This window comes from Oenanthe melanoleuca, chromosome 6, assembly GCF_029582105.1.
Source record: "Oenanthe melanoleuca isolate GR-GAL-2019-014 chromosome 6, OMel1.0, whole genome shotgun sequence".
In the NCBI taxonomy this organism is placed as follows: domain Eukaryota; kingdom Metazoa; phylum Chordata; class Aves; order Passeriformes; family Muscicapidae; genus Oenanthe; species Oenanthe melanoleuca.
Genome location: NC_079340.1, coordinates 30,065,136 through 30,092,331, shown reverse-complemented (window position 1 = coordinate 30,092,331; position 27,196 = coordinate 30,065,136). Strand labels below are relative to the sequence as shown.

General features: G+C 39.1%; 1 protein-coding gene across 2 annotated transcripts in view; it reads right to left on the bottom strand.

Annotated features, from left to right (window-relative positions):
- Window positions 1-1,176: 1,176 nt before the first annotated feature.
- Window positions 1,177-27,196, bottom strand: part of PLPP4 (phospholipid phosphatase 4) — a 48,434-nt gene continuing 22,414 nt past the window's right edge. The window contains exons 4-8 of one of the 2 annotated variants that reach the window (XM_056495426.1): window positions 25,471-25,534; window positions 24,178-24,302; window positions 9,230-9,400; window positions 3,926-4,114; window positions 1,177-2,630 (exon numbers count right to left, since the gene is read on the bottom strand). In XM_056495426.1, coding sequence (XP_056351401.1) covers window positions 2,620-2,630; window positions 3,926-4,114; window positions 9,230-9,400; window positions 24,178-24,302; window positions 25,471-25,534 — 560 coding nt within the window. In that variant the 3' untranslated portion in view covers window positions 1,177-2,619. Of the gene's footprint in view, window positions 2,631-3,925; window positions 4,115-9,229; window positions 9,401-24,177; window positions 24,303-25,470; window positions 25,535-27,196 lie in introns of those variants that run through there. The other variant, XM_056495427.1, reaches the window with a different exon arrangement.

Sequence of the window (27,196 nt, the reverse complement as noted above, 5' to 3'; positions counted from 1 at the left end):
GTTCAGCACATCAGGAGTTACCCACCCAGTCTTGTCATTTTAATTTTATACATGTTGAGCAAATTTTAATTTAATGGCAAAATAATAATGTTTTTTTTCTCTGTTCAGAGCAAGTTCCTGAGCAGGGAGTAATTTGTACACCTGTAGAACAGGAGTTCTCTGTATAATAAACTGAATTAAACTGGGTGCATCCTAGTGGAAACTTCTAATTTAGTTTTAGTCTCTCACAGCAGTGAAGGCATTCTGCTTATCAGACAAGTATGGAGTATACTCTGAGATAGCAGGTAAGACTATATATCTTGTAAAGATGGGTAAGAGTAATAAGAAATTTGATTTCAGATAATGCCTGTGGGTGCTACTCCTAATTGTCCAACAACATGGTCCTGCTTAGCAATCTTAACACAAATTTAAAAATTTAAGACTGTGAGCAAAACCCCTGTGAAGGCTTTATTCCACCTACAGGATGTGTTGTGCTCAGTGATCCAGAGCAGTTGTCCCAAAGTCATTAGAATTTTAGTACCACCAAACAAAAATATGGCTTTTTCATAGGTTTGGAGTAGGGTTTTTTTTTCCCCTCAATCCACAGCAAAATATTTTTTGCCATAGATAGAAAAAAGGAAAATTAGGGGTTTTTTTTTCACATGAAATAGAAATAATTTCTTCTATGCACAGGGAAAAAAATAGAGGGCCAAATTAGAAAAAGCAACAAAACCTGAATGAATCAGCACAAATTCTCTATTCCTAACCCAATTCCTGAGATTTGCATTCACTGTGGGGACATTTTGCTGGTTCCAGTCTCATGGTTTCAGGATATCCCTGCTGTGTTTGATTTGATATTATTCTCCTGTTGTAGTCTAACCATATTTGTTATTAAATATGACACTTGCAGTGTTATTTGAGATATGGAAGGGAAAGGGACCTGCTTGGTTTAGCTGGGTAACAATTCCAAAATTTCAGCCTTGCAGACTTGCACTGTACCTTTGCCTGGAGGAAAGCAAGAGCATTATTTTGGCTAAAGGAGGGAGGCTGTTCCATTTTAAGAGCATCAATAATGACTGTTTATCAATAACACTGGGGTTTTTTTTGGGCTTTTTTTGGTTCATTAATGGTTCATTAATGAAACTACCTTGCTAAATTATATTCTTCTCAAAAAAAATATAACACTCAGATGTACAAACCCACATTCATGTGTTGTTTTATTGGTGCATTACAACATCACATTTCCTTCACATTGAGAAAGCATGAGATTAAAATACACTGATCCACAGAAATGCCTTCCCTATGCTGACTTTGCACTGCTGATTGTGGCACCTACAGATCCCTCCACAAGTTCCATTCCATTAATTCTTTCATAATTTTAATTACATTTTAATCAAACCTTTTACATTGTCTACTTTATGACTCTGGGTTTAATTATTCCCATTAAAATGTGTTATTCTTTACTGCTTTTCTGAGGTCACCAATTACACCCACAATTTCAGATTTTATGCTGTATTACACTTCATGTTCCAGCCCTTTAACAGCCACTACCCACTTGAGGGCTGTGTGAGCTTTTCCTCCTCCCGAAGACAGCTTGTGTGTATCAAAAGCCATTAAAATACCAAGAATGTGTACAGCACAGTTAGAAGGCCCCACTCCATTTTGAGAACAAACCAGATCTATACAAAAAACATGCAAAATGCTCTATGCATCAGTATTAAACTCCTAATTTTGACTGAAGATTTTTTGTTTTTAAACTTTTGCATATAACCTGGAAGACTAGGGTTCCTGCTGAAAGAAAGAGCTGATGGCAAAGCCTTACCCTGACTCTGGGGCTTTCAGTAATCCTCCCACATGAAGTAACAGAAAACTATATTTGTTACAGAATTCTGTAGGATGGTTTTAAAACTTTTCAGGAAGGTTAAACCTCCATTGAACTCTGTGGATTTCTAGAATAAGGTCTCAACCACACCAGAGGAGTGTTCTGTTAAATCCAGAGCAAATGCCAAATAATTTTTCTTTGTTGATGCTGGTATTGTGAATTACTGTATATTCACCAGGGAAACCACAGCTACGTCCAACTGTCCCTGTTGTAGAGCTCAGAATTCTGTAACTCTAAGTGAAAGATCCTCCCTGTGACACAGTTAAACTGTTCCAGCTTTGCAAGGCTTTATTTCTACAGAACCTCCTGGATTCACTCTGTTACATTCTGCTCCTTAATGTCACTTCCTATTTATAGTCATTTCCAAATATCATATAAGTTTATACACAACAAGGTTGCATCCTCTTGCACACAGTTATTAGGTTTATTTTTAATGGGACCCTAATTTACTTGCTTTTCATAAAAATTCAAGTGTTGCCAATCAGGAAGCAGCTCTTCTCAAAAAAAAAAAAAATCTACAAAGCTTAGCTTTGAGGAAAATAAATGAGAAGCCTTACATAAAGACATTGAGCTGTTTGAATCACAAAATGTCTACGAGGCTGATGCATATTCCAAGAGGAACACAGAAATTAGGATGGTGGCAGCAGTCTCCTCCAGTCTGAAGCACCGTAATTGTGGTTGTTGATCAACATTGTCTTGATTGCTCCAAGAAATGTTCAACTGCCAGGGTGGGGTCTGGAATATTTTGCCTGCATTTTTCACAGGATACCTAAGGAGAAAAAAAACCTGGAATCTGACATTCTGCCATCCAAAGGTACATCATCTCACAGGAACGGGATGTATAGTGCATAGTGCCTACGTAACAAACAGAATCCTACTGATAATAAATCAGCTCAGGTCACACACTTGTTAACCTTCTCCACACCAGCAGGGGTTTGATTCAGGTGAGTTCCAATTCAGGTACAAAGCCAACCTTGGCAAGCACCATGCCCATGAGCATGGTCAGCTGAAAATGTGGGGTGGGATTAGTGGAAAACTGTGTCCAGCCTTCCTTGGACATGTTACAGTGCTGGAAACCACCACAAGCATTCGTGGTTGTGAGCCCAAAGTCACCACTGAGGATCTCTGCATTTCCTCAGGTCACCAGTGCTGCAGTGAGTCACTACACAAGGATGAACATGGCACACTGAGATCCACAGAAAACTGTGTGTTTCTTTGTCCTCCCAGTTTCAGGGGGTTTTAAACATCTGTTTGAAAGACCTCAGCTTGTTCAATGCAATGGGTGCTCTTCTCTTTCAATTTGTTTTGATGGTAAGTACTGCAAGAGTTCTCAAAAATTGCTGATGATGCAATACCAAGTTTCTAATCCATCCTGTGTGTTGTTCTTGGTTGGTAATTTTAACAGCATGGAAATTTTTTAGCACAAGAATCACCCTGTGTGATGCACAAGGCTTGGCTCCTTCCATTTCACCATCCACACCTTTTGCCTTCTCAGTCATTAGTAGCTCAGAACGACCTTGGCAAAACTTGACAATTAATACCAAGTCCCACCAGCATGTGGAGATTTTTGTTAAAGTCAGAAGGCAGCAAGATAAACATAAGGATGATGCTCTAAATTATCAAATTACAGATGTTGAACACCTGATGAAAAGTGCACTGTGTACTCGCCACCCATCGAAATCAATGACCAGAACTTTGTAGAAGAACTCAGTATTCAGAAAATCTGTTTGCAGATATAAGATATGCTCAATCACACCTCAAAATTACTCTCTTAACCATTCTCAACACAACATTATTTTAATAATGTTCTTTCCCCTTCCCTCAAGTAGTTCTACCTATTTGCAGTAGACTGAAAACAGATAATTCAGCAAGTCAGTACGAACTGAAAATTTAAAAGTACGATGGTATCATGGCATTAAAAATAAAACATTTAAATTCCCTTTATAAAAAGGAAAGAAACTAAAGAAAAAATGCACAGTAAGAACCACTGTAAAGAGACCAGTTTGGGGGAAATGTGAGAAGGCTAAAAGTTCATTCTGCACATTTCTCAGAGTCATACAGGACCTTCAGTTATTCCCTCCAGAGGCAGCCCAGTTGCATTTTCTGCTGTGGGTCTCTCTTCTTTCTTCACTGAGCTCTGATCCAGCAGGCTGACATAAGATTTGTGGCAGGCTGTGTTACCCAAAGGAGGGTAGTGCTGTCTGTAGCAAATATAAGCAAAAATGAGGCCAATGATCCCTCCAACAAAAGCATCTGGAGGAAAAAAAAAAGCAACAAAACCAGAAGCACGTTACCAGGGGAAGGGCAGCCAGGAGTGACAACTGCAAAGAAAACACATCTGGTTGACTTGAAAGTGTAGAACACAGAAAATGTGAATTTTGAATTTTCCTAAAGAATTTGGAACCACAATCACACCAGACACATAAAATCAATCCTTGGGGACTTGGGTAATATTTTGAACACCCAAATTGTAGATGGTTGGCTAAGTTTTGGGAGATGAACACTGGGAATAGGAAAGCCTCCATGGGGTATAAACACTCCTGATAACCATTTGTGGGTAGGCAACCCATGGATCCTCTCCCACCTACAAAAGCAGACTAAAAAGAACAATTTCAAGCTGGATGAATTCTTACCAAAAAAAGCAAAAAGCATCTGAAAGGTCAAAGACTAAGCATGCCAGTTAACTGGTTTAACACCTTTTGAATATCTCTCTTTGATGTTTTTTACAATCCCTGCTCCTATCAGAAAATAAGATAAAATAAGGCTATTGGATGAGATATTTGCAGCTCTCACACACGGGCAATTTTAAATTTTCTGTGAAGGATTCCTTCTGTTTCTGCTTCTGCCTCTTGCTAAAATACCTCATCTTGTGTTCCATTTACAATCAACAAGAGAAAAATTTCACTGTAAATGCACACTTTGTGAAAGCCTCAGATTTAGCATGAAGAATAATGAAGTGAGGCAAAAGGCTAAAATATGACCTGACAACACATTTTATTTTAACAAGGCTGATTCAGCACCACATCATCTGTGTATATCTGTGTTTCCATTCTTCCAATTTCAAAAAACCCACAGTGTAATAAAAATGGTGAATCATTGAGTTTACTGGCAAAGAAGGGTAAATCAATACAAATTACTTTTGTCTAAAGTCCTTAAATACAGATTAAATACCCTGGTTTGTCAGTGTGATTTTTATTAAAACAAAGACCATGGTTCAATTTCCAATGTGTAATAGATAGCTTATAGTCATCAGAGGAGTGAGATGCCTTTTATCAGGAATGGCTAGGGAAAGAAAACCTGAAAAAAATTAATTCTGAGGTGGATAAATTTAAGAAATGTGATTGTAAGTCACATTTGAGGAACAGGACTACATGGAAATGACCCAGGAGATGCCTTCTAACCCTATGTTCTCTTCCTCCACACAAAAGGACATAATGAATCTATCACAAATTAATCCAGCAGGCTCAAACAAGAATTTAAAAGGTGATTGTGTGCAGACAGTAATTTATCCTACCCACACTGGAAGCTGACTGAATTCACCAGCCTGTGTCTACCAAGCTATAATGGTATTAAAGGTGCTGAGGGCAAGAATTTTCACTGTCCAGCATCAATCAACTTGTAAAAAACTTAGTTACTGAGACAAGATTAATTTTCTATAAACCTGTGCTGGGTGCAATTCTCAGATTAAACAACTTTGACTGAATAGTGTTCCAGCTGTTTTTTTATTTTTCTTAACAATCAGGTCAAGCCTATGATTCCTGTTTTTAATCATGGAGAAACACCAGATTTTTCCCAGTCCTCTTAAAGTTCCCTGGGATTTTAAGGCTTGCTGAAAACTTGCCCAGATAATTTCTTTCAAAACCTTTTCACAAATTATGCAACTCTGAGCCTCAGCTTGGGCACCACAGTAATACAAATTCTCTACATGATTTATGCCAAAGGTTTCTGTCTTACTGACCTTGCTTAACTGGGGGGCAATAAGCAAAAAAACACGCAGCTATTTTAACTCCTGTTTTTGAAAAAAAATAATTCTGTCTTTTGTTTGATTTCATGGTAGAAATAGCTATCCTCTTTTTATATTTTCCCTTTGTCCATAAAGGAAAATGAATATTCTTTCATTCTCAGTATTTACCTTTACTTTTTTCCATACAAAATTCTCCCTTATTCTGCAAGTAAATTAACATTTCCAGAATTATAAGCCTATACAGGGACTTATATACTGTGAATTGATATATTCAGGAATTCAGGATTCACAGTGAAATATCCTAATATCCATTAACACCAATACTAAGGCCTTGAATATCACTCTCTCCAGCCACATTGAAGGGAGCTCATAAAGTTCTCCTAACATTAATGCTGTAAGCACACTGAATGGGCTTTTAATACAGAGGCACTCACTCCATCTTTCACCTGCACTATGCTAAATCTTGGACTCAGAACTAATGGTCTTTTTTCATTAGTATAGTTAAGGCTCCATCACAAAGCCAGCATAAATAATTTACCACAATTAGCTGACTCTGCTGAGCATAAGGCCTGAGGTTCTGTGCTGTGCCCAGAGTGGAGAAGTTTCTCCCTTGGGGTTTTTCAGGGAAAGCAGAGGTCACCTGCAGGATGATGTCTGCCAGCACTGCTCTGGGGAAGAGAGGAGTTGGCAGCTCCACCTCCTTAAAATTCAAAGGCAGAGTAGGAGCATGTCCTAGGTTACAATGCAAAGATGTGCCCAAAAGTCTCTTTTCTATCACCATCTGCTGAAACCAGGTGGGGCAGTGATCCTTATCTCTATGGGAGATATCTCCTGCTAATGGGCCAGCTGTTAAAAACCAGGTGGGGCAATAATTTTTATCTTTTCCACAGCCAATCCTCCCTCCAGGAGATATCTCCTGTTAATGGCCATTGAGTCCCAGTGAATGACTGATAAAATTACATCATCCCACTGGAGATGCTCCAGCCAGGGGAGGAGCCAAGCCTTTCTTACCCAGATAAAAACTGAGATTTGGAACAGCAGAGCAGCCTTTTCCACTGGATTCCAGAGGACAAGATCTATGAGACCATTCTACAGGATCACTACTTCAACAAGACCACTCCATCTGGACTGCTACCACCACCCTAGTGGGAGTCAGATTGTATTCTGACTCTGTCAGTGTTTTGTTGTTTTTTTTTTTCTTTTGTACTATTGCATGTATTTTTTTTTTCTTTTTTTTTTTTTTTTTTTTTTTTTTTTTTTTTTTTTTTTTTTCCCTATTACATTGTATTTCTGACTTGGAGCCTCTGGGTGCAGTTTTCCTCCACCATGGACACCATCATAACCTGCCTCACAGCACACTTTTCAGCCCAGAAATAATTCTGGCAAGAGACAGCACACTCTGCAAACACCTGTTCCAAACTCAAGAGTAAACCTGTACTCTCCACATTTCTCCACACTCCTCCTTTTCTCTTTAGCAGGGGTCAAACCAGCCAAGTGTCAGGTGCTGTCTGTGCCTCATGCTCAGCAGTTTTGTGCTGGAGGCTCTCTCCAGCCCCAGTGTCACTGAGAAAAGGAGAGGAACAGGTCCTGGAACAAGACAAGGCTCTGCTGGAAATCAGAGAACATCTGTCAAGGCTAATGGCTGGTGATCAAACAGCTGCAGGAGAGCAGCAGGAGCACAGCAGAACAACAAAAAGCATGGCTGAGGTTGGTCCTGGTGCTCTGGCTGCTGGCTGAGTAAAGAAGGTGCTCAGGGGGACAGAGCAGTGCAGCAATTAATTGAAATTATGAGAAGGAAGCAACAGAATGCTGTGGGATTTGGGGCCAGGTTTTGGTAGCAGAGGGAGCTGCAGGGGTGGCTTCTGTGAGATTCTGCCAGAAGTTTCTCCAGGTGCAGCAGAGCCAGCAGCAGCCAGCTCCAGGATGGATCTGTCACTGGGCAAGGCTGAGCACAGCAGGGATGTGCAAGCACCTCTGGGATAACAGATTGAAAAACAAAAATCTTTCCCTCAACTCATCTCTACTTTCACTGATTTTCTCCCACCTTTCCAGCTGAGGAGGGCAGTGACAGACCTGGTGTCCAGCCAGGGTCAACCCACCACAGTGCTGGAAAACAGGAAACAGCATGGAACCAGAATGAAATCGAAATTTCTGGTAATTGGAAGGAGCACTCAGGACCTTGAGGGGAGTTCAATTTGCAAGGCCAGCAGCACAGTACAGGCAATACCACAGAAAGGCAGGATGACCTACATAACAGCACCAGAAATACCATGCATGCTATTTCTTATAGGGAAATAGGGAAAATAGGAGAAAAGTAATTACAGGCTGGTTTACTTAGCAGAAGACATGAGCAAAGGAAGGAAGCTACAAAGATGGCCATAAAGAGAGTCTGAGAAATGGTAAAAGAAATAATTGATGGCAAGATTTTCTGAATTGTCACACTGTTGGAACCCAGAAATCTGGGATTTTTGGGCTTTCTGTGCTTTCTGACACTGATCCCCAGGAGAACACTGCTTTTTTCTTGAGGCCTTGGAGAAGCTTCCAAATTTGAGTGATGGAGTTAAAGTCATGGTATGTAGTTAGAATAGAAGTGTGTTATTTCACATGGTAAAGGGTTTTGAATAGAGGTTTTTAGGATATAGTAGTAGGTTTGGGACAAGATGGGAGGATTTTGGGTGTTGTCTTTTTCTATCTTCTTCCTTCTTCGTGATTTCAGGTAGTTTCTGGTTGGACAGTTAGTGCTGCACTTCTGGTCACAGGAGTTTGGTTATTGGGTCAAAAGTATAAATTATATAGGTGTTATCTCTTTATTGGACAGCTTTAAAAGACCTTGTAGCTAGGTAGGTTCATCTCCATTTTGCTCACTTTTAGCTGGTAGCTAGAAGTGTTGCAGAAGTCTCTGTACTTTAGATAAGATTTAATAAACAACCAAGTCCGAACACAAGAAATTAGACTCCCTCATGTTTTCAATTCTGACTCTTTGTGAAGACAAAAAAAAAAAATTAAGACAAGCCACTAATTAAGTGCTGCAGTTACCATGTTTACATGACCTGAGTGTGTAATTGATAAACAGCACAGCCTTTACATTAATTATGTCTCACATCTGAATTTTGCAGGGCTCTGAGACAACAGTGACAGGTGCAGCTGATTTTGGGTGCTGCACTCCAAGAGTTCCTGCTGTGAGGGAGGAGAGGATGCTGTGGCAGGGGCCTGAAGCTCTGAAGGTCAGTGCCAGCTAATTCAACCTTGCTAGGAAACCCCAGCATCAATCCAGGAGCAGGGAAAATCCACAGCACACCAGCGTGTTTAAACTCACACGACGCACCGGGAAGTAAAAAACCCAAAGAAACACACATCTAAATAAGAAACAAAAGAGTAGGAAGAAGGGTGTGTGCATGCCTCACCCTGCCAGTGGTGTTTGTAGTCACACATCCGTGACAGGGCAATCATCATGGCACAGTAGAGGGGCAGGATTGCTGCACAGAGCCTCCAGCTCTTCCCGCGGCCGCTCTCCGTGAAGCAGTGCAGCTTCCCAGCCAGGTAGAAGGTGGTGAAGCCAAGGCCTGAAAATGCAACTGATAAAGCAAAACACATCACTACACTAAATTCTAATTAGCACTGGTTTGGTTGGTTGGGGTTTTCTTAATTAAAGCAGTCGTGATCTTGCAAATTTTTAAAAAAACCCACATTTTTGGGGAAGTGAATGAGAAAAGAATTCTCCAACAAGATCCATGACAGTCATACATTCTACACAGCAGTGGCAATGCAAGCAACTAGGCAAGGGAACACTCAGAAGCAATTTGATTTTTTTCTAACATATATACTCAGCTTTCACATAATCTGACATGTCAGCAAACACTGTGTTGCCTCTAGATACTCACCTACCCCACAGAAATTTAATTTTTTTCTTCCTTCAGCAATTTACCTGTTTCCTCTGGGGGAGACATCAGACATTAAATTAAACATTTAAGCAAATTTTCAACTTGAGTCACAAAAGCTTTTTCATGCTTCAACCTTCAGCACATCTTTCCTGATCTTAGACCTATTCTAAAGTGTTAAGATTCAAAACAGAAAAGGATTCAGACAGGTTGCACTGTAATTGAATTACATTTAAATGAGATTTTTAGGTTCCATTACCCAGTTTCTATAGGACATGCACAAGTGGCAGTGACAAGAGAACTCAGGTACCAAATTTCTGCACTGAGCTTCTTTCCTGCTGCAGCTCTTAAACCTTCCAGAGAGACACTGGACAAGGGAAGAATTTTTTTGCATCATTTAATCTTCCAGATGTGATCAAAATGAAACCTGTCTTGGATATGGAATATCAAAATCAATCCTGAAGCAAAAACTTTCCCACTCCTAAAGTTTGTCTTCATATTTCCATTTTTCACCTGGGGTTATTTATTTTTTGGTGAACTGAAATCTGGGGGCAGTATTGCCAGGCAGAAGAATCATTTGCTTCATGGTTTCATTTCCAGGCAATCTCCACTGCCCAAAAATTTAGAGGGCTTCAAGGAATATTGCCCAAAACATAAAGTAGGTGTTCAGTTCACACAGACTCATATTTAGGATTATTACCATTTACCAGGCAATTTTACCAGCCATTGCCAGTGTGGTGCACAGCAGCAGCAGATTAATCTAAAAAGGCTTTAATGAGAATCTGGTGATATTTTTAAAGATTATTTCCCCCAGATTTGTGGGGTTCTTTTCAGGGTGTGTCACATTTCCAGAAGGAGGTGCTCATGGAAGAACATGGAAGTTTAGCAGGATATTTGTAATAAACACAAAGGCAGATCTTGCCTTAGGAGGTTGGTGTGTTCCTCTAAACTAAAAGGCAGAAAAAGACAGTCACAAACACTCCTCTAGGAGAATCCACACATAATATAAGAGGGAAAATAAATATATAATACTCTAATAATACATTAAGATATAATACTAATTCTGTGGCTGTAGAACTAACATGGTGCAGAGCAGCCTTAAACTGCAGAATTTCAGACTGACTTCCCTTACCCTGGAAAAGCAAACCCAGAAAGAGCTGCTTGACCCAAGAGCCCCAGTGCATGCAGAGTCAGCAGCAAAACCCACAGAATTAACAGCAAAATGCTCTGGGATGTGGGATATCCATTATAAAAGTAACTACAGAATTCAGGACAGCTCAACTGCTGTGCACCCCATGTGGGCAGCTTTGCTTGATGGCTCAATTTGAAGATGTCAGTCAAGAACATTAAGAAAAACAACTCACTCTTCAAGAATCCTGGGCCTGAAGGTGATATTTACACTGAAGAATTGCTCCATCACTAGAATATATTTGAGCACTTTTTCCTGCACCAGCTGGAGTCATCACAAATGAAATGCAAATACACACATGCCTGAAAGGGTTACACCCTGCTACTGTCCCAGAAAAAATCATTAAATGGATCTCAAAGATTCAGCAAAGCAATATGAAACCACTTCTAAGCTGCCTTTTTCCAGAAAAAACATCAAACTCTCTCTATATAAAGAAGGGAAAAGCAATATAAAATACCAACCAGCCTTTTTGGAGACATTGGTGTAAATAATAGAAGAAAATCAGTTTGATTTAGTTTAAAACAATGTTAACACAATAAACATATTGATACAAATTTAAGATGCAAATATTTAATTGATTTTAAATGTTGTAAGAGGAAAAAGGAATGAGGAAAAGAGATATTTTTAACAATTGGTGTAGCTAATCAAAGTCTTGATGTCACAAGTTGATGAACTCAGAAAAAACTCCTGAGACAAGCCACAGGTTCTGTCATGGCTTGTTAAAATGCTTTAAAATGCATTATCATTATTGGAGTAAATAAACATACATTAGACTCAATTGTTCAGTTTATTTCTATGATGTTCTATTTTAGGAAAACAGTGCAGAAGGAATAAGGAGGATGACAGCAGCTGGAAACAGCACAGATCCCATGCTGACACCTGATTCCCTCCAGACAGGGGATTTAGGTGGGCTGAAAAACCTGTGCAGACCAAACCAATTACCAAGCTGAAATGCAGAAGGTGAGAAACTGTAAACAAGAATCTGATCTAAAGCACCCCAAATAAATTATTCATTTAAAAATGTAATTGCTTTTGTGAGTGGTTTTCTGAAATTTAAACTCCCCCAGGAGGATTTTCAGCCTCTCAAGTTTTAATGGATGCTTTGCTAAGCACACAATAAATGACTTTTTTACATTAAGAAGTTTTTGAACTAAAGAAAACCCTTCAACTTCCTTAAGTGACATCAAATTACAAAACAACCATCTGAATGGCCTGGGTAGGGATCAGATAAAATCATCCATCTCTTTGTCTGCAATGCTTTATTTTAGCAGTGATTACTGTACATTTCCCAAAAGCAAACACAGACTGTTCATCACTGGGATTGCTCAGCAGCAATTCCTACTGAGGAATTCCAGCAGCCAGGGCTACTGCTGAATGTTTTCAGTTTCACACTGCTCAAAGACTGAAATATTTATCTCTCTTGAAGGAAAAAGTATGATATCAAATGAGTGCATAAATTTTAATGCTGAGTTTCTATTCAAAGAGCATTTTATACAAGTACAATTCCCAAAGAATGTTATGAGCTTATTATCACAAATTTTTTTATTTTTTTTTCCAAGTGGGACAGTCAATCACCTTCCCTTTGGCTTAGCTTCATTAATTTCTTTTCACAGAGAAAGACAGCTCAGCAGAAGCAACATGAAAAGCACATCACAAAATACAAATGTATGCAGGGACTTGGGAAATAAAAAAGAGATGTTGGAGACAGAGACATATTAGAACAAAAACAGACTTATATTATCTGAAAAGCAAGAGCATTAGTCATTAGATTGTTTTTGCATCACTGTCACAGTGAATTCTTGTGATTTTTTGGGGGGTTTTTTGGTGACATGTTTTTTTATGTACCTTTCCAGATACCTCATCTCACCTGAAATTCCTAAGGTGGCCACAGGATGCATCTCATTGCCACCAAAAAATGATGATTAAATTTTGATTTGTTCAGTTCATGAGGCCTTTTACAAAAAGCCCTAAAAGCAAACCTGCTCCACAGCCTACTTTTCAATTTCTGTGGGTAGAAACCTTGAAAAAAATCTCCTTTCTCTGAGAACACAATAAGGAGAAGATTAAACCAACCCAGATCCTGGAATTACTTTAATAATTTCTCTTTTTAAGCACAGTATCGAGGCACAAACCTTAGATCACTGCCTCTTCAGCTCATACAATTATGGCCATGTGGGCATTTATGAGATATTTAACAACAAATATTTCCAGATCAACACTGGGAGATCTCCAGTCCCACCCAAGGGATCAGGGTCACTCCTGCTGTCCTGCTTTGCTGTCCTGACACCTCCAGCAGCATCCTGGATGAGGATCACATCCTCATCACATCACATCCACCTCTTCTCATTCCATTCACCATCCAAGGGTTTGCATCACTCATTCAGGGATGTGCACATAACTGAAAACCTGCTTGAAGGAAATTCTGTGGCCCAAGCACACAGATGAACATGTAAAATAAAGTTAGAAAACAGGCTGAAGAGGATCTCTGTGGATAGCAATTTTTCACAGTGGAGGATCAGAATGATTCTGTCAAACTCATGGTCAGCAGTGTCAAGGAGTTTACTGGAATATACCAGTTTTAGTGCTGCAAATAATCCCCCTAAACAGTTAAAAAATGAACTAGGAAACCTCAGGACTATGCCCAGGCTGAGCAGGAAGGGTTATATAGAAAATCACTCTTTCTCTTCTCATGGTGTGACACACAGCAGGAATAGGGAAATGTTATTTATTCCTGCAATGCTGCAAAATGCAAACAATGGAGCCTGATCTATCCTCCATGAGTGAGGAACTTTTCATTGGGGTTTTATGTAGAGAAGCAGAGTTTGGACAGGGGACTTTGAGCCTTTTCCACCCCCACTTTCAAAGTGAACCAGGACACCAAGGAGAAAGTGGCTGCACCAAAGAATTGCACTGTCACTGAATCCAGAGGGCTCCAGACTTGCCAAAAACTCTTGAGAGACATTTTTAAATAACGTTCTTGAGAAAATCAGGGACTGGAAAATTTGGCATCTTTATCCCCAGCTCAGTCTGGAATGAAGTTTGCTATCTGAAGGGAGCAAAACTGGAGTTGCTCTCTGCTCTGGAGTACACAGCAGGTTTGGGATTAATACCTTTAAACATACAAAGAAAAAGGAGAAAACACCATTTTTAAAGGAGCTAAATAACTGACTTCTGCATGGAACAGAGAAGGCTCTGGGACAACCTGGTCCAGTGGGAGGTGTCCCTGTCCATGGCAGGGGGTAGGACTGGATGATCTTTAAGGTCCCTTCCAACCCCAACCCCACAGTGACCCTACACCCTTAGTGTCAAACAAATTCACAGAACATGTTGGCCAGGTGGGATAAATCCCAGTGAGGAACCACTGTTTTACATCCCACCTTTTTTTTTTTTTTTTTTAGAAAAAAAGGAAAATCTTTTTGAGGTATACACACAATCTGAACCTCAAACAGGCTCAGAAGAGTTGATTTATTATTGAGGCTGGAAAACTAAACATTAAGGAGTTCATTTCACCAGCCCCTCATGAATTCCAACAGCTCCTGCTGTTGAGTATTCACAGGTAATTATGTCAGAGAAGAGGTAGAAACATTAAACATAACCATTCCTGAGTACACTTAGAGTTTGAATTAAGAAGCCAATAAACCCCACAGGACTTGCATTTTCCCCTTGCATATCTAAGAAATCCATTTCATATTTCCCTGGATTCTTTTATAAAAGGATGAAATATTTCAGTGAGACAGTGCCATACAGCTGTTAATTAAGAGATTTATCTTGAAAATAGGGGAGTAGCAGCAATTACTGCCAAAAACCTGTGGCTTGTAGCTCATTTGTTACTTAAAATGTTCATTTTCAAGTGAAGGAAATATGATTATCCTCCATGAAATTGCTAGCTAAAGATAATTAACAGTTCAAATTTAGATACCCAACTATAATTACAAGTACTGAGGTAATATTTTATAAAAGTTATCACAGGATAGCAAACATTTCTATTGAAATTCAATAATTTCTTCACTCTGAAGCACATAAATCACTTTAATTTTTCAAACAAATGGATGTCTTTTAACATGTTAAAATATTTTCATTCTTACAACTGACTAATTTTCATTATTTAGTGGAAAGGGGAGGAGGAGCTATTTGTCCTTTCATTCTAATGACATCATATTTCCCAGCCACCTTTTTTCTCTGTAGTGTCACAGCAAGAAACACCACAAATGCTGTTCATTTAATTAGTGCTTCATCAGGCAAGTCCAGTGCCAGCATAAATTGTATAATCAGCTTTAATATCATCAGAGAAGACAACTCCTTGGGGATAATACACAGCAATGCTCAGAGTGGAGCAGTTAATTCTGAAGAGAGAGACAATGAAGTAATAACAACCAGCAAAGGTGCTGGGATGTTCTGAGAATTGTTGTGGAGTCTTCACCTGGCTAAGAAAACAATTCACACCCAAGATGCTGTCACAGAATTGATAAATGGTTCAGAGAAGCAAAAATCTCAAGAGATTTCTCTCTTCTCCCAAAACTGAGGAGGGGACTGGACAGAAACCTAATTGAGGAGTAATCCTGAGAATTCTTTCAGCCCAGATAAGCAGAGTTGAGCTGGGGGAATGGGACTCATCCAAATAAATGCAGCACTGGTCTGTGAACCAGCACTACGACTGTTAGAGGGAAATGCACATTCCCAAGCAATACCACAGAACAGCACATAGAATCAAGGCCAGATCCACAGTTATTCACATCCAAATTATTCTCCTGCTCCTCATATTTAATTCCTACCCATCACCTGCCCTGCTGCAAGAGGCTTTCTCTGCACACAGTGATATTTCATTGAGATTCCAGCCTCCTTGCCATACTAGAAAGTGATATATCCTATTGTTTGACAACATCTTTTAAACATTGCCCATTGACTTTTTTGATATTTACATCAGCTAGTAGTTCAATTTGTTTAGACAGGATCTTCCTGTGCTCACCCACACAAACTTACTGATTTCAAGCAAGTAATGAAGTCAGAGAGAGCAGAGAACATGGAGACTAGAACAGAAAAGAACAGAATATTTCAGTTGGAAGGGACCAACATTTATCATCTATTCCTACTGCCTGACCCCTGCAGGGCTGGCCAAAAGCTAAAGCAAATTATTAAGAGCAAATTATTATTAATGCCTCTCAAACAATGACAGGCTTGAGAAACACTGCCCAGCTCCCTGGAAGCCTCTTCAGTGTCTGACCACCCTCTTGGTAAAGATATTATTCTAATATTGAGTCTGAACCTCTCCTGGCACAGCTTTGAATCAGTTCTGTCACTGAATCCCAGGGTGAAGAGATCAGCAAGGACAGGCTAATAAAATGAAGAATAAAATAGCTTATCATATGGTAGAGAACTTCTTGCCTGACTGAGCAAGTGATGTTTTAAATATTTAGTAATATTTAAATCTTTTAAAATAAGACTTAATACTACTTAGCAGTTATACTAAATCATGTTTAGTCTGAAGTGTCTGTGGAAATGCTATGATAGCACAAACATCAGGTCAGTCATTCTGATCTCTATTTTCTGATCAATTCCCTCAGTAAAATCATCCAGAGATTTCTTCCTTTCCCCTACCTCCCCTGTGAGTGATTTTTAAAAAAATATTTCATCCTATTTCATCCACAAATCCAGCTTGCATTGCCTTCCAACATGATTAGGAACCCTCAACATAATCATTCTCCAAAAGTTCCTAGTTGCTTAAATAAAAAGTAGGAACCAGACTGAGAGAACTCTAAACCCACTGTCTTAGTTCAGGTTGAAACAAAGGAAAACTCAAAGTCTCAAGAGAAAAATTCCAGACAAACCAGTCATTTTCAACAAAGCAGTATTAGTTTTAAAAATACTTTGTATAAATATTTGGTTTTGTTTGAGGAAACATTGATGTCATTACTTGCTCAGTCTTCTGCAGAAGGAAGGGGAAAAAATTCCCTGCAATAGCTCGTTTTCTATGTAGAAATGACAGCATTAGCAACATCCAAATGAGGCTTGTGCAGGTGCTTTTTTTTCTTTCTGGCATAAAAAGTACACTTGATTTCCTGCATTTATCTCATAACTTTTATCTCAAGAGCCTTTTAATATCCCCTTGCTTTCAAGAGACCTAAATTAATGTTTTCAGAAAATGTTATGACTGAGATTTCTGCTGTTTGATAAATCAGTCAGGCACCTCTAAAGGAAGCTGCCTTGGCATTTTAACTTCATCATTCAATTTCAAGGGGTTTATTGAGTTATTTTTCCTTTGCTTATAGCAGAATTGTAGTTGGTACTCCAGATTTCAATGGAATAATTCTAGATTGACTCAGAGTTATTTGCATTAGAAGAACATGATCTGGCATGAGTCAGGTCTATCCCTTTTGCTGCTCAAAGGGGATTTGGAGACTGATCACAACTAATTCTTTTAGGGTGGAAAAGACCCACCCCAGCTTATAAAGGTGAGTGCTCTGTAGGGACATGGACACAGAATATTTGGGTTTACTTCCAAGTAGCTCTAATATAGGCAGAACACTCTCCTGAATATTCTGATTTATTCTTACCAAGGGCTGGAAGACCTCACCATGTGCTGCAATGGCAGTTTCAAGAAATCTCAATATTTGCCAGAGATTTCTTCCTTAAAGACGGTCAGAAAGTGATGTGCCAGCCTCCCCTGAGTTCACTGCCTCCCATTTTCAAATCAAACTTTTGCTTTCTGACCCATTTCACTCCAGAGAAGAGCTGTCACTACAGTTCACAGATGGGAATTGATCTTTAGATCTCTGGTGTGACTCAGAGTCCTTTTAACTGAAAAGGTCAGGCAGAAGAACAATGATCTTTGCTTTAGATACAGCTGAAATCTACAGCATCACAACTGTGAAACCAAGCTTTTCTCTTAACTTACAAATTTTGACTAAAAAGCTAAAGTTAGGCAAAAAGAAAGGAAGAATTAGACTGAAAAGTAATTAAGCTCCTTCCCTGCACAGATGAAAGCACACAACAACAGAGATAAAGCATATAATGGACAGATATAATAACCAAGAAACAGCAGCAGCTGCTGGGAAAATTTGGAGCTAAAATCAGAGATTTACTTACACTTGCAGCTCACTTTTTTAACATCAGCTTTTTACATTTCCATTTTGTCTGTAAGTCTAAACTATAGCTCAAAAGGCAAAGAAAATAATTTTCTTCTTCACTTCTAAAGGGGCATTAATTTCTCAAACATATCAAGACCTTCATTCATCAAGGAGGCAATTAAAAAACATATAACAACACAAATCACTGTTATTGTCCCCACAGCCTCTGATTGCATTCTTCATTTCAGATTCCTGATTGAATTCTCTGATTTCTTCAGTGATATTCATCAGTAATCTCTCCAAACCTCTCTCAGCAATATAATAAAAAGAAGAAAAACAAAAACACCCACACAAGAAATGAAAGCTCTTGCACAGCTCTATGTTAACATTCATTCTGTAAATATAAAATTGTGATGCTACCACAAAACTCTGCTTTTTCCTTGCAAAAAAGAACCTCTAGACACAATAAGGATTTTTATTAAAAAAAAACCTAATGACACAATTTAGCCAAAAGTCAACTTTTCAAACTAATTTAAGTAACTAAATTGCAGCTACCAAAATAAAAATCACATGAGTGTTGTATTTATTTTGCTGCTGATACAGCAATTTTATATAAAGGGTATATTAATTTTATATAATTAATTTTACATAAGGGTATATTAATTTTTAATTGATTTTATTCCCATACATCCAACCAATCCAACATGAAATTGTAAGTTCAATTATCTCTGCAGCCACTCTGTTAAAATGATTAATTTTTGTTTGGCTTAATTTGGATTAATTTAAAGTTTGGCTTCCAGTCAGTTGATGGGATCTTTCTCTCAGCCAGCAGGAATCTCCTGAAGTCCAACACTGGGAAATGCAAATTTCCAGCTCTGCTGGGTGGTGGCAGCCAGTACAAGGTGAAGAGACAACTGGCACCAAGTGAAGCACTAAAATTGCATTTAAATATAAGAAACAGCATTTTCACTGGAAGGGTGAAAGAGGTCAGGCACTGGACCTGTGAGACAGGTCGTGGAATCTTCACATTAAATCAAAACTCAACTGGAAATTGTCCTCTGCAGCCTTCTCACCCTGACCCTGCTTTCAGCTGTGGCTGGAACTGCACAATTTCCAGAGGCACCTTTATCCTCTGTGAATTCAACTATAAATTGATATAAACCAGACTAGCAAGTGATTATTCGTTTTTTTCACAGCAGACACATCAGTTTTGAGATGTCTCTGTGGGTATTGATGGCCAACATGGGCTCAGCCTCCCCTGACCACCAACACTCAGCAGCACAAGCTCCAAGCAGGTTAATTAACCTCTCACCAAGCCACTATTTCTGCTTCAGTAAAAAGGTACCAAAACCAGTTTCATGCAACTTCCTCTAATTTAATTCCTTAGCTGAAAAACACAGCTTCAGTATTTCTGGCCAGCTCAGAAAATAACACATTTAAAAATAGTCACTAAATAAAGCTGAAGCCAAAACTGGCACCTGCAATCTGCTTGCAAATGTTTTGAGCAGAATAAGAGCCTAAAGGGAGTTATATCCTGAAGAATTAATCATTTCCTCTAAGAAAGCAAACAGGGTCAAGAATCTGGCATTAAATTCACAGAGGATTTTTGGTGTTTCTAAATAAATTGTGCTGTGTTACTATTATTTACCCATATTTGCTTGTCCAAGGACTCCATTACTACAATCACAGCAGCATCTCCCTGTCTAGGATTTCATTTTTTTTTAAGCTAAAGAGATCATTTTACTGAACAACATTTGAAGAAAGCCTGTTCTGATAACCAACATATGAACATAAACATTTAAGATGTAACCATGAAGTTGTCCTGGTTTTGGCAATAAGTCAAGACTCATTTATTATCTATTTTAACAGAAATATATACTACTTTTGCAGCACTTTTATTTGCAGTTGGTGGCCTATCCTCATTTATACAGGTGAAATCTGGGTCAAAGATTCAGTTAGAATGCAATGGATCAGGTCTTTATTCCTCTGATGTAGAGCTCTGTATCCAAAACTTGGTATCACCAGCTTGGAAAGATTATCTGGATTCATATTTCAAGCCAGAATTCATGTCAGACAGCAGCTGGAACAAGATTTGGACAAAACCCAACTCATAAAATTTGGTAGAACCAGTTTATATCTGTGCCATTATCAGGACATAAAGTAAAAAGATAATTTGCCCCTTTATTTCTCCCCTCCTTCCAGCCCCCTGACTGGTGAGGTGGCAACATCACAGATAATTCCTCTGCTCTCCTCTGAGAACTCTTTAGAGGCCCCAAAATTTTAAGCTGCAACTCATGAACCCTACATGCTTTCAGAAATGTGAGCTCTCATATGGAAAACATGCTCAGTATTCCTGTCACCTTAAATAAACATGTTTTTTACATAGGATCCTCTGCTTATAAGCAGAATCAGCTTTCCATTCCTTGTGCATAAAAAAATCCCAGGCTGGATATGTTCCTTGAAAAAATTTAGGTATCTTCTCCTATACAAAGATATTTACCCAATTATAGCAAATTACAGCTAATTGCAATTTAAGACTAACACAGGATCTAGAAAACTGACATTCTCCCTCATGGCTCCATGGTAACAATAAAATTCCAAATTTTGTTACCAAAATAAACTCAGACCTCTCTGTCCTCACAAATACCAGACAATCAAATGCTCATCTCTTGTGGCCTGTATAAAGAGTGGCACATTGTGAAACCTTCCTTGAGCTGGCAAATGCATAAAGTTACTCAAAGTAACAAAGAACTGTTAATTAAATGAACCTCACTGATTTCTTTTCCATTTTTAATTACTGCATATCTGGCCTACCTGGAATTGCTCCACTGGATACAAACCTGGATTTACAAGCATTTATTTCCCCTGCACATTGATTTTTAGAGAAATAACACTCCAGGATTCCTAAGTTCCTATTTTGTTTGTGGAGAGATTTTGTCAGCCTGACACAAATGTCAAGATGACATCAGACATGAGATTAAAAGGAAGAAATCAATTATGAAAGGCTGTCTATCCACCTCATTGCATAATGTGTGCCTGCAAACTCAGTGATCTTTTCAGGTCCCAGTTGTGCACGTGGCTTGTCCAATTAAATGTTCTGTGTTCATTCACCTTAATTTTCCTCTTGCATGTGTTGCATTCAGTTAAATTCTCTTTATCCATAAAGATATCCAAAATTCTCTTTATCCATACATCACATTTTTCATCAACTGCTATGCTGGATAATCATTACCAGTAAAAGGTTTCTTCTGGTTTCTGCACAATTTGTGCTGTTTGTTCCATTGAATGCACTCAACCATTGTGTCTGTGTGTCCATACATTTGGCTGCTCATTTTTTATCTGTTTCCATCTCATTGCAAGGACGTAAAAATGCATCTGGAGAGGTGGGGCTCTCCAAGGCAGGCTGCCCAAAAGTTCTCTGCAAGAAAACTCTTCACAAGGCACACAGGAAGGACACAGGCAGGAAAAAATGCTGCATTTATGTTCTTCATAAACATAATTGTTTTGATGACGTATGGGAAGAGAGGGTGGTACCATCACAGGTGCTTGCCTTTAATTAGCATTAAATTGACAAAGGATAAAAAACCATGGAAATACTAAATATGGAACAAACAAATTTATATTTTGGAGTTGTTCTGGGTGTCAGAAATGCAACATTTGTGCCACTCAGGAACACCTCTGAGCTTCAGGACACAGGCAGGGGTCTGGGCTGCCTACAGCCATTCCCTCACATGAGACTGGCAGGAAAAAAAGCAAAATGGGTTCCAAACAATCCAGAAGATCCAGAGATTCCTTTGATCCAGTGGAACGTGCAAGTCACTCTTTGGCTTTATGAAACAGCCTGTGCTCCAGATATTTTTCTTCTTTGTATGACATGCACTCCTTGTCCCAGGGAGGGGAAGGCAGGAAAATCATCTGTGCCCCAAGAAGGGAGAACTCTCCTTCAGGGCTCAGGCTGGCTCTGAGAGTGTAACAGATTGTTCACAACATTTTTATGGGGTCAGCAAGGTCAGGCCAGGCCATCAGGGAGTGCCAGTACTGTCACTCTTTATACACATCCCTGCATTTTACACTCTCCCAGCTCCCCACTTCCAGCACCACAGATTTCCTTGTTAAAGCACTCGTCTTGCTTGGCTGAGGTTTTAGATTCTGGTATAACAAAGCTTGTGACTGACAGCCTATCCTAGAAATGCCTTGAGAAAAGCTGTTTTGAAGATGAGAATGGCTCTTGACTGAAGCTTCTAACCCCTCTTTACGACCTGCCTGGCATCTTTTACTTGTGATTTATTTTCCTCAGGGTTCAGGTGAAGTAGGAAATACCAAACTGTAGTGGGGTACTTGTAACCATCATACCAGGAGAGGTACTACAGTTTATTTCAGCTCTCATCCTCACCACTTCCATTCCTGCAGTCATGAAAATAGAAAAAATAACCCCCCAAGCACTAACAGAAACAAAAAAAAAAAAAAAAAAAAAAAAAAAGCTTTTTGGTGCTGTTTCATGAATTTCACAACACACATTGAAGGGATGACAGAAATCTGAAGAGTGGAACTCCTGCATTTCACCTCTTAACAATCTTGTGCTGAAGAAAGGGAGAAAGGTCCCAAGAAAAAATTTTGGACTGAGATAAAGGAAGGAAAGCTCACAAACACCTCCACATTAAGAAGATGGGAAGGACAGTTTTAAAACTGAGCTAAGGAAATGGAAAATGATAGTACAATTTGCTAAACATTAATTATCCCAAACATCCTCCCTGTGCTTCCCATAATACTTTTTTGGTTCCTGCTCTTTATGCTACTGGGAATGAAGGAATAGCAAGAAACTAAATTCATTATTACAGCTATAAACTGTTCTTGATAAAACTGACAATTCTGGTTATCACAATAATTTTGCTGCAGAGAAGAAGGGCTAGCATTGTGTGATTGTCAAATTAAATGCTTTCCTACTCCATTATGAGACTAAAATTTGGATGGATTTTTAAGGCTTGTCAGACTTAGATATTATAACACCAGGCTTCCAACAGCTAAGCAGTTCAAGCAGCTGCAGAATTGCCTCACTCTAACACACCAAGTGATAAAAATTACTGAATATATAATATCTCTTCATTCTTATCACATTTAAATAAAAGGCTTTGTGGTGGGAAGTAAAGTCAATTCAGCCACACTCTGATCTTATGTCAGTGATGGAGAAAGCTGCTCTCATAATTTTGATCTAAATACTCTGGGACATGATTCTGCTCCAATAAATTTGGTGTGAGCTGTAGCACCATAACTCAGCTCACACAGCCAGTGCCAGGTGAAAGGAAAATCCCAGGACTCCTTCTGTGGCTGCCCCACTGGCTTGGAACTAAAGCTTATAACTCATCCACAAACATCTACTACTCTCTTATTTATTTCTGCAACTCAAACAAAAAGAAAGAGCAAAATCAGCTCACAATTTCATTCATCTCATCACCCAACTTGTTTGCAATATATACTTCTGCACAATCAGGCAATTTGAAGTTACCACTTTCAAAAAAATTCCATAGATGCCATTTACTGGTTCTCAATTGGCAGTTCTTAGAAACAAAACAGCTGAAAGCCACAAACATTACTGGCCAAAAAGCCCCAAAGAAGCTTACAGTAATCAAGTTATTCACAGATGAAAAGAAGTTTTATCAGACACAACATGAAACACACTAGAAGTCATCTTCTCAAGACAGAGAAAGGAGTTTTTACAAATATCTAAGTTAGTAAAACTAATTATATCAGATGAATTCTCAAAAAGCCACCTAAATATCTGTCAGGGTACAGCACAAACTGGGGGCATCTGGCCAAACCATGAGATTTAGATTGAGGACAACCTCAAAGCCAAAACAAGAGTGACTGTACTGTCCTCCTTCATACTCCAGTGGAATATAACAAAATAAATATTTACTATATCGACAAAGTAATATCTGGGGAGCAGATGCCCCTCAGAATCACAGTGTTGTGTTACCTTCAATATGCTTCACTCTGCTGACAGTCCTGCTATGGCTCTCAATGGTCTCAGGTGGTCCCCAAGATAAGGAAGGCTCACAGGATCACAATTTTATTTCCAGATGGAAATTTCTGACTTTCTGAAAGTCAGAAATTCAGACTCCTCCAGCAAAAATCAGGTTTATGGTCCAGAAGAAAAAGAGCAACCCCAAACAAGAGGAAGGAGAGTTTTTAACTAGAGAGGCACAGTGTTTAAGTGAACTTACAGGAAGAGTGGATGCTTGGGAAGCTTTTCCTGCCTTCAGAGACCAGGTCTGGATCACCTGTGCAGTGCATCTCAGAGTTCATCACTCCATCTGGAAAGCAGCGGTAAAAGAAATCGGGACGCGGTCTACAAAAAACACCATGACATTAAAAACACAAAAGCTGTAGTAACAAACAAACCTCAAGGTGATTATCACATTTACTGCTTATTACACACATTACTCTTGCCTAGAGGGACCAGTCTTGCACAAAGTGTAATGACTCCCAAATTTTCACAGGTCTTGCCAAAACACCCAGCTCAGCACATCCTAAAAACAGCCACCAAAACCCAAACCAGCCTGGAGGCTGTCCCAGGGCATTGAGCAAACCTCTGAGCTTCTCCTGACCCTGCTGTGAGCTGGGCAGGTAGGTTTGACTGGTGCCATACTGCTCCTGAGCTAAAAAAACCACTTGGAGAGGAAAAGTGAATTATCACAGCTTCAGAGACAAGCTGACAGCAAAATACTTGGCTTGGAGTGCAGGAAAAATGAGCTTGTTCCTGTCTAAAGAAGAGGGTGTGTTCTTAATTATTTTAAAAGCACCTATCAATTAAAAGTGCCAAGTGCCATTGCTGTCAGGGCATCCATTCTGCAGCAGGGAGGGTTCCTCAGAAAACAAACACAAATATTGCCTCCTCAATGCTGCAAAACATCCCAACGACAAAAGCAGCACTGGACTCTGTCAAATAGTATAAGAATTCAAGTCAAATGTGTATCTTTCAGCTGAAATTATTCAAAATTTTGATAAAGAGGCAAAAAGTAACTAAAAACATATTTTCCAGGGAGTTTTGTTTGCTGGATTTTTCTGAGCCTTTCTTTCAATATAATGCTTCCCTAAAGAAATGCTCTGCCTAGGAGTCACTGCTTGGCTCCCAGGTTTGCTCTGCCATGGATGTCACCTGGACACAGAACATGCTTCTCACAAAATGGGGTGCCCAGACTCAGCTATTTGGTCAGACAAGGGGCACTGGCAGCTGAACTCCCCCATGCTGTGACTGTTGCCAATTTAATGAAATTATTTCACTCCCACCACTCCTTCCAAGCCCCAGCCCTGCCTGGGTCTGGAGCAAACAGCAGGACAGGGGGCTGGGGTTCACAGTGGGATGTCACAAAATGAAGTTGTACAACACCCACACCAAGGATGCTCTGCAGGGGCCCCTCTGCTCTGGAGGAACTCTCTGTTTATTGAGATTTGTTCGTGGCTGCCAATCTGCCTCCACTTCTCTCAACCCATGTTTATAACATGACAGGACTTACCTTCCCACTATTAATTTAATAGTATTTGTGCAGACACCATTCAGAGCTAGAGCCAAGGAAACAGCTACAAAAGAGAATGAACAAACAGAACAATAACAACCTAAGTACCAGGCAATAAATTGCAGCATTACAGCATTTGATTTACAGACTTAAACCTTTCCTGGACTGGAAACTGGATGATCTTTGCTTTCAGGCTGTTTTTCTTGTTAGCCAGACTAAGGACAGACCTCAGAGCATCATAATAATCATGACTTACTTTGTTCTTATTTCCCTACCATTTCCCTACCATTTTTGGCATAAGCCAAAAAATGGGAAAAAATTAGAGAATGAAGTACTGTAGGTTTGCAATGTTTGAGTTTTGTAATTTACCAGATTAAAGCTCTCATGCTCTTTATGTCAAACAGAATTCCTGTATAGACCAATAAAAAAAATAAATCTATATTTTTACACACACGTGTATATATATGTCTATGTGTGTAGTGTGATGCAATTGAACACTTCACTTTCAGACTAAAGAATTGCCTTTTGGCTAAAACTACAATTGCATGACTTTATTTCTCTTTCAAAACTGATTTGGATGTTTTGTTTAAATATTTCAGTGTTTTCCCCTTTTGTTTGCTCCCATGATTAACAAATTTTTTAATAAAATTGGAGAAAAAGAAGGAACTGTCACACTAGATAAGACTTAACCATCTTTTCTATTTGTGCTGTGCCAAGTGCTTAGACTTTCCAAAGAACCTCATCTCAAGCCTGTGGAGATCTTTCCCTTGATTTCACTGGCACTTGGATCCTGCACATACACACATTTTAGATTAAAACTGATTTAATTTTGCAGTCCACACTGTAAGTCCCTCTTGCAAACCAGGAGCCAATGAATTTTATTTCCCATCAGAAAAAAAAAAAAAAAAATTATCAGGCAAATGTCTGATTTCCAGCAGCACATTTACAGTAATATAAGTTTGATTATGACACCATATGAGCTATTTTATCCTTGGGCAGATGCTCAGTCCAGCAGCATCATCCTGTCTCTATAAAACCTTTGCCTGAGGATATTACAGATCATAAAAATGTGTTATAGGATCTATTTTTTAAAGCTAAAAACAAAAAATGGGACTTGCATCAAAGCAAAAATAAGGGTTTTCTCAGAATATAACAATAGCTGCCAGCAAAAATGAAAGAACAAGTCAATCCTAGAGACACCACATACTGTTAAAAAACTCTTCCAACACCTGTGTCCACAGTGACCACTCAATCCTGTGCTCATTTTTTCCCCTTCATTGTTTTGCCTCAGTTTTTTATGGAAATTGCAGGGGGAAATTTTCCATAAAGTCAAATGCAGATGACCAGCAATGCCATAGCACTACACTCCCCTTCCTAAAAAACACATCTGCTTTTGAAGCCAGGCAGTAAAATTCAGACTTTGTGCTGAGTTTTGTCTTGATTGCTCCTTGTACCCCTGACAGAGCTGTGCCTTCAGTGCTGCACATCCCTTACAGTGGCAATCCAAGCAGCAAGTGACAGTGGGAATGTGGGATGGTAGAAAAATTCTATTTGCACTGCTGTTGTTTCCTTTAAGATTCATCTTGCCCATCTAAAGTCATATAATCCAGTCAGTGAGAGATTTAGGCACTCTCAGGGAAGGCTTAAGGGCACCTAAATTAACTCCTCCTTAACTCAAGTGCATTGAATCCCTTCTTTTTATTAATGGCTATCTGAGGGGAAAAGA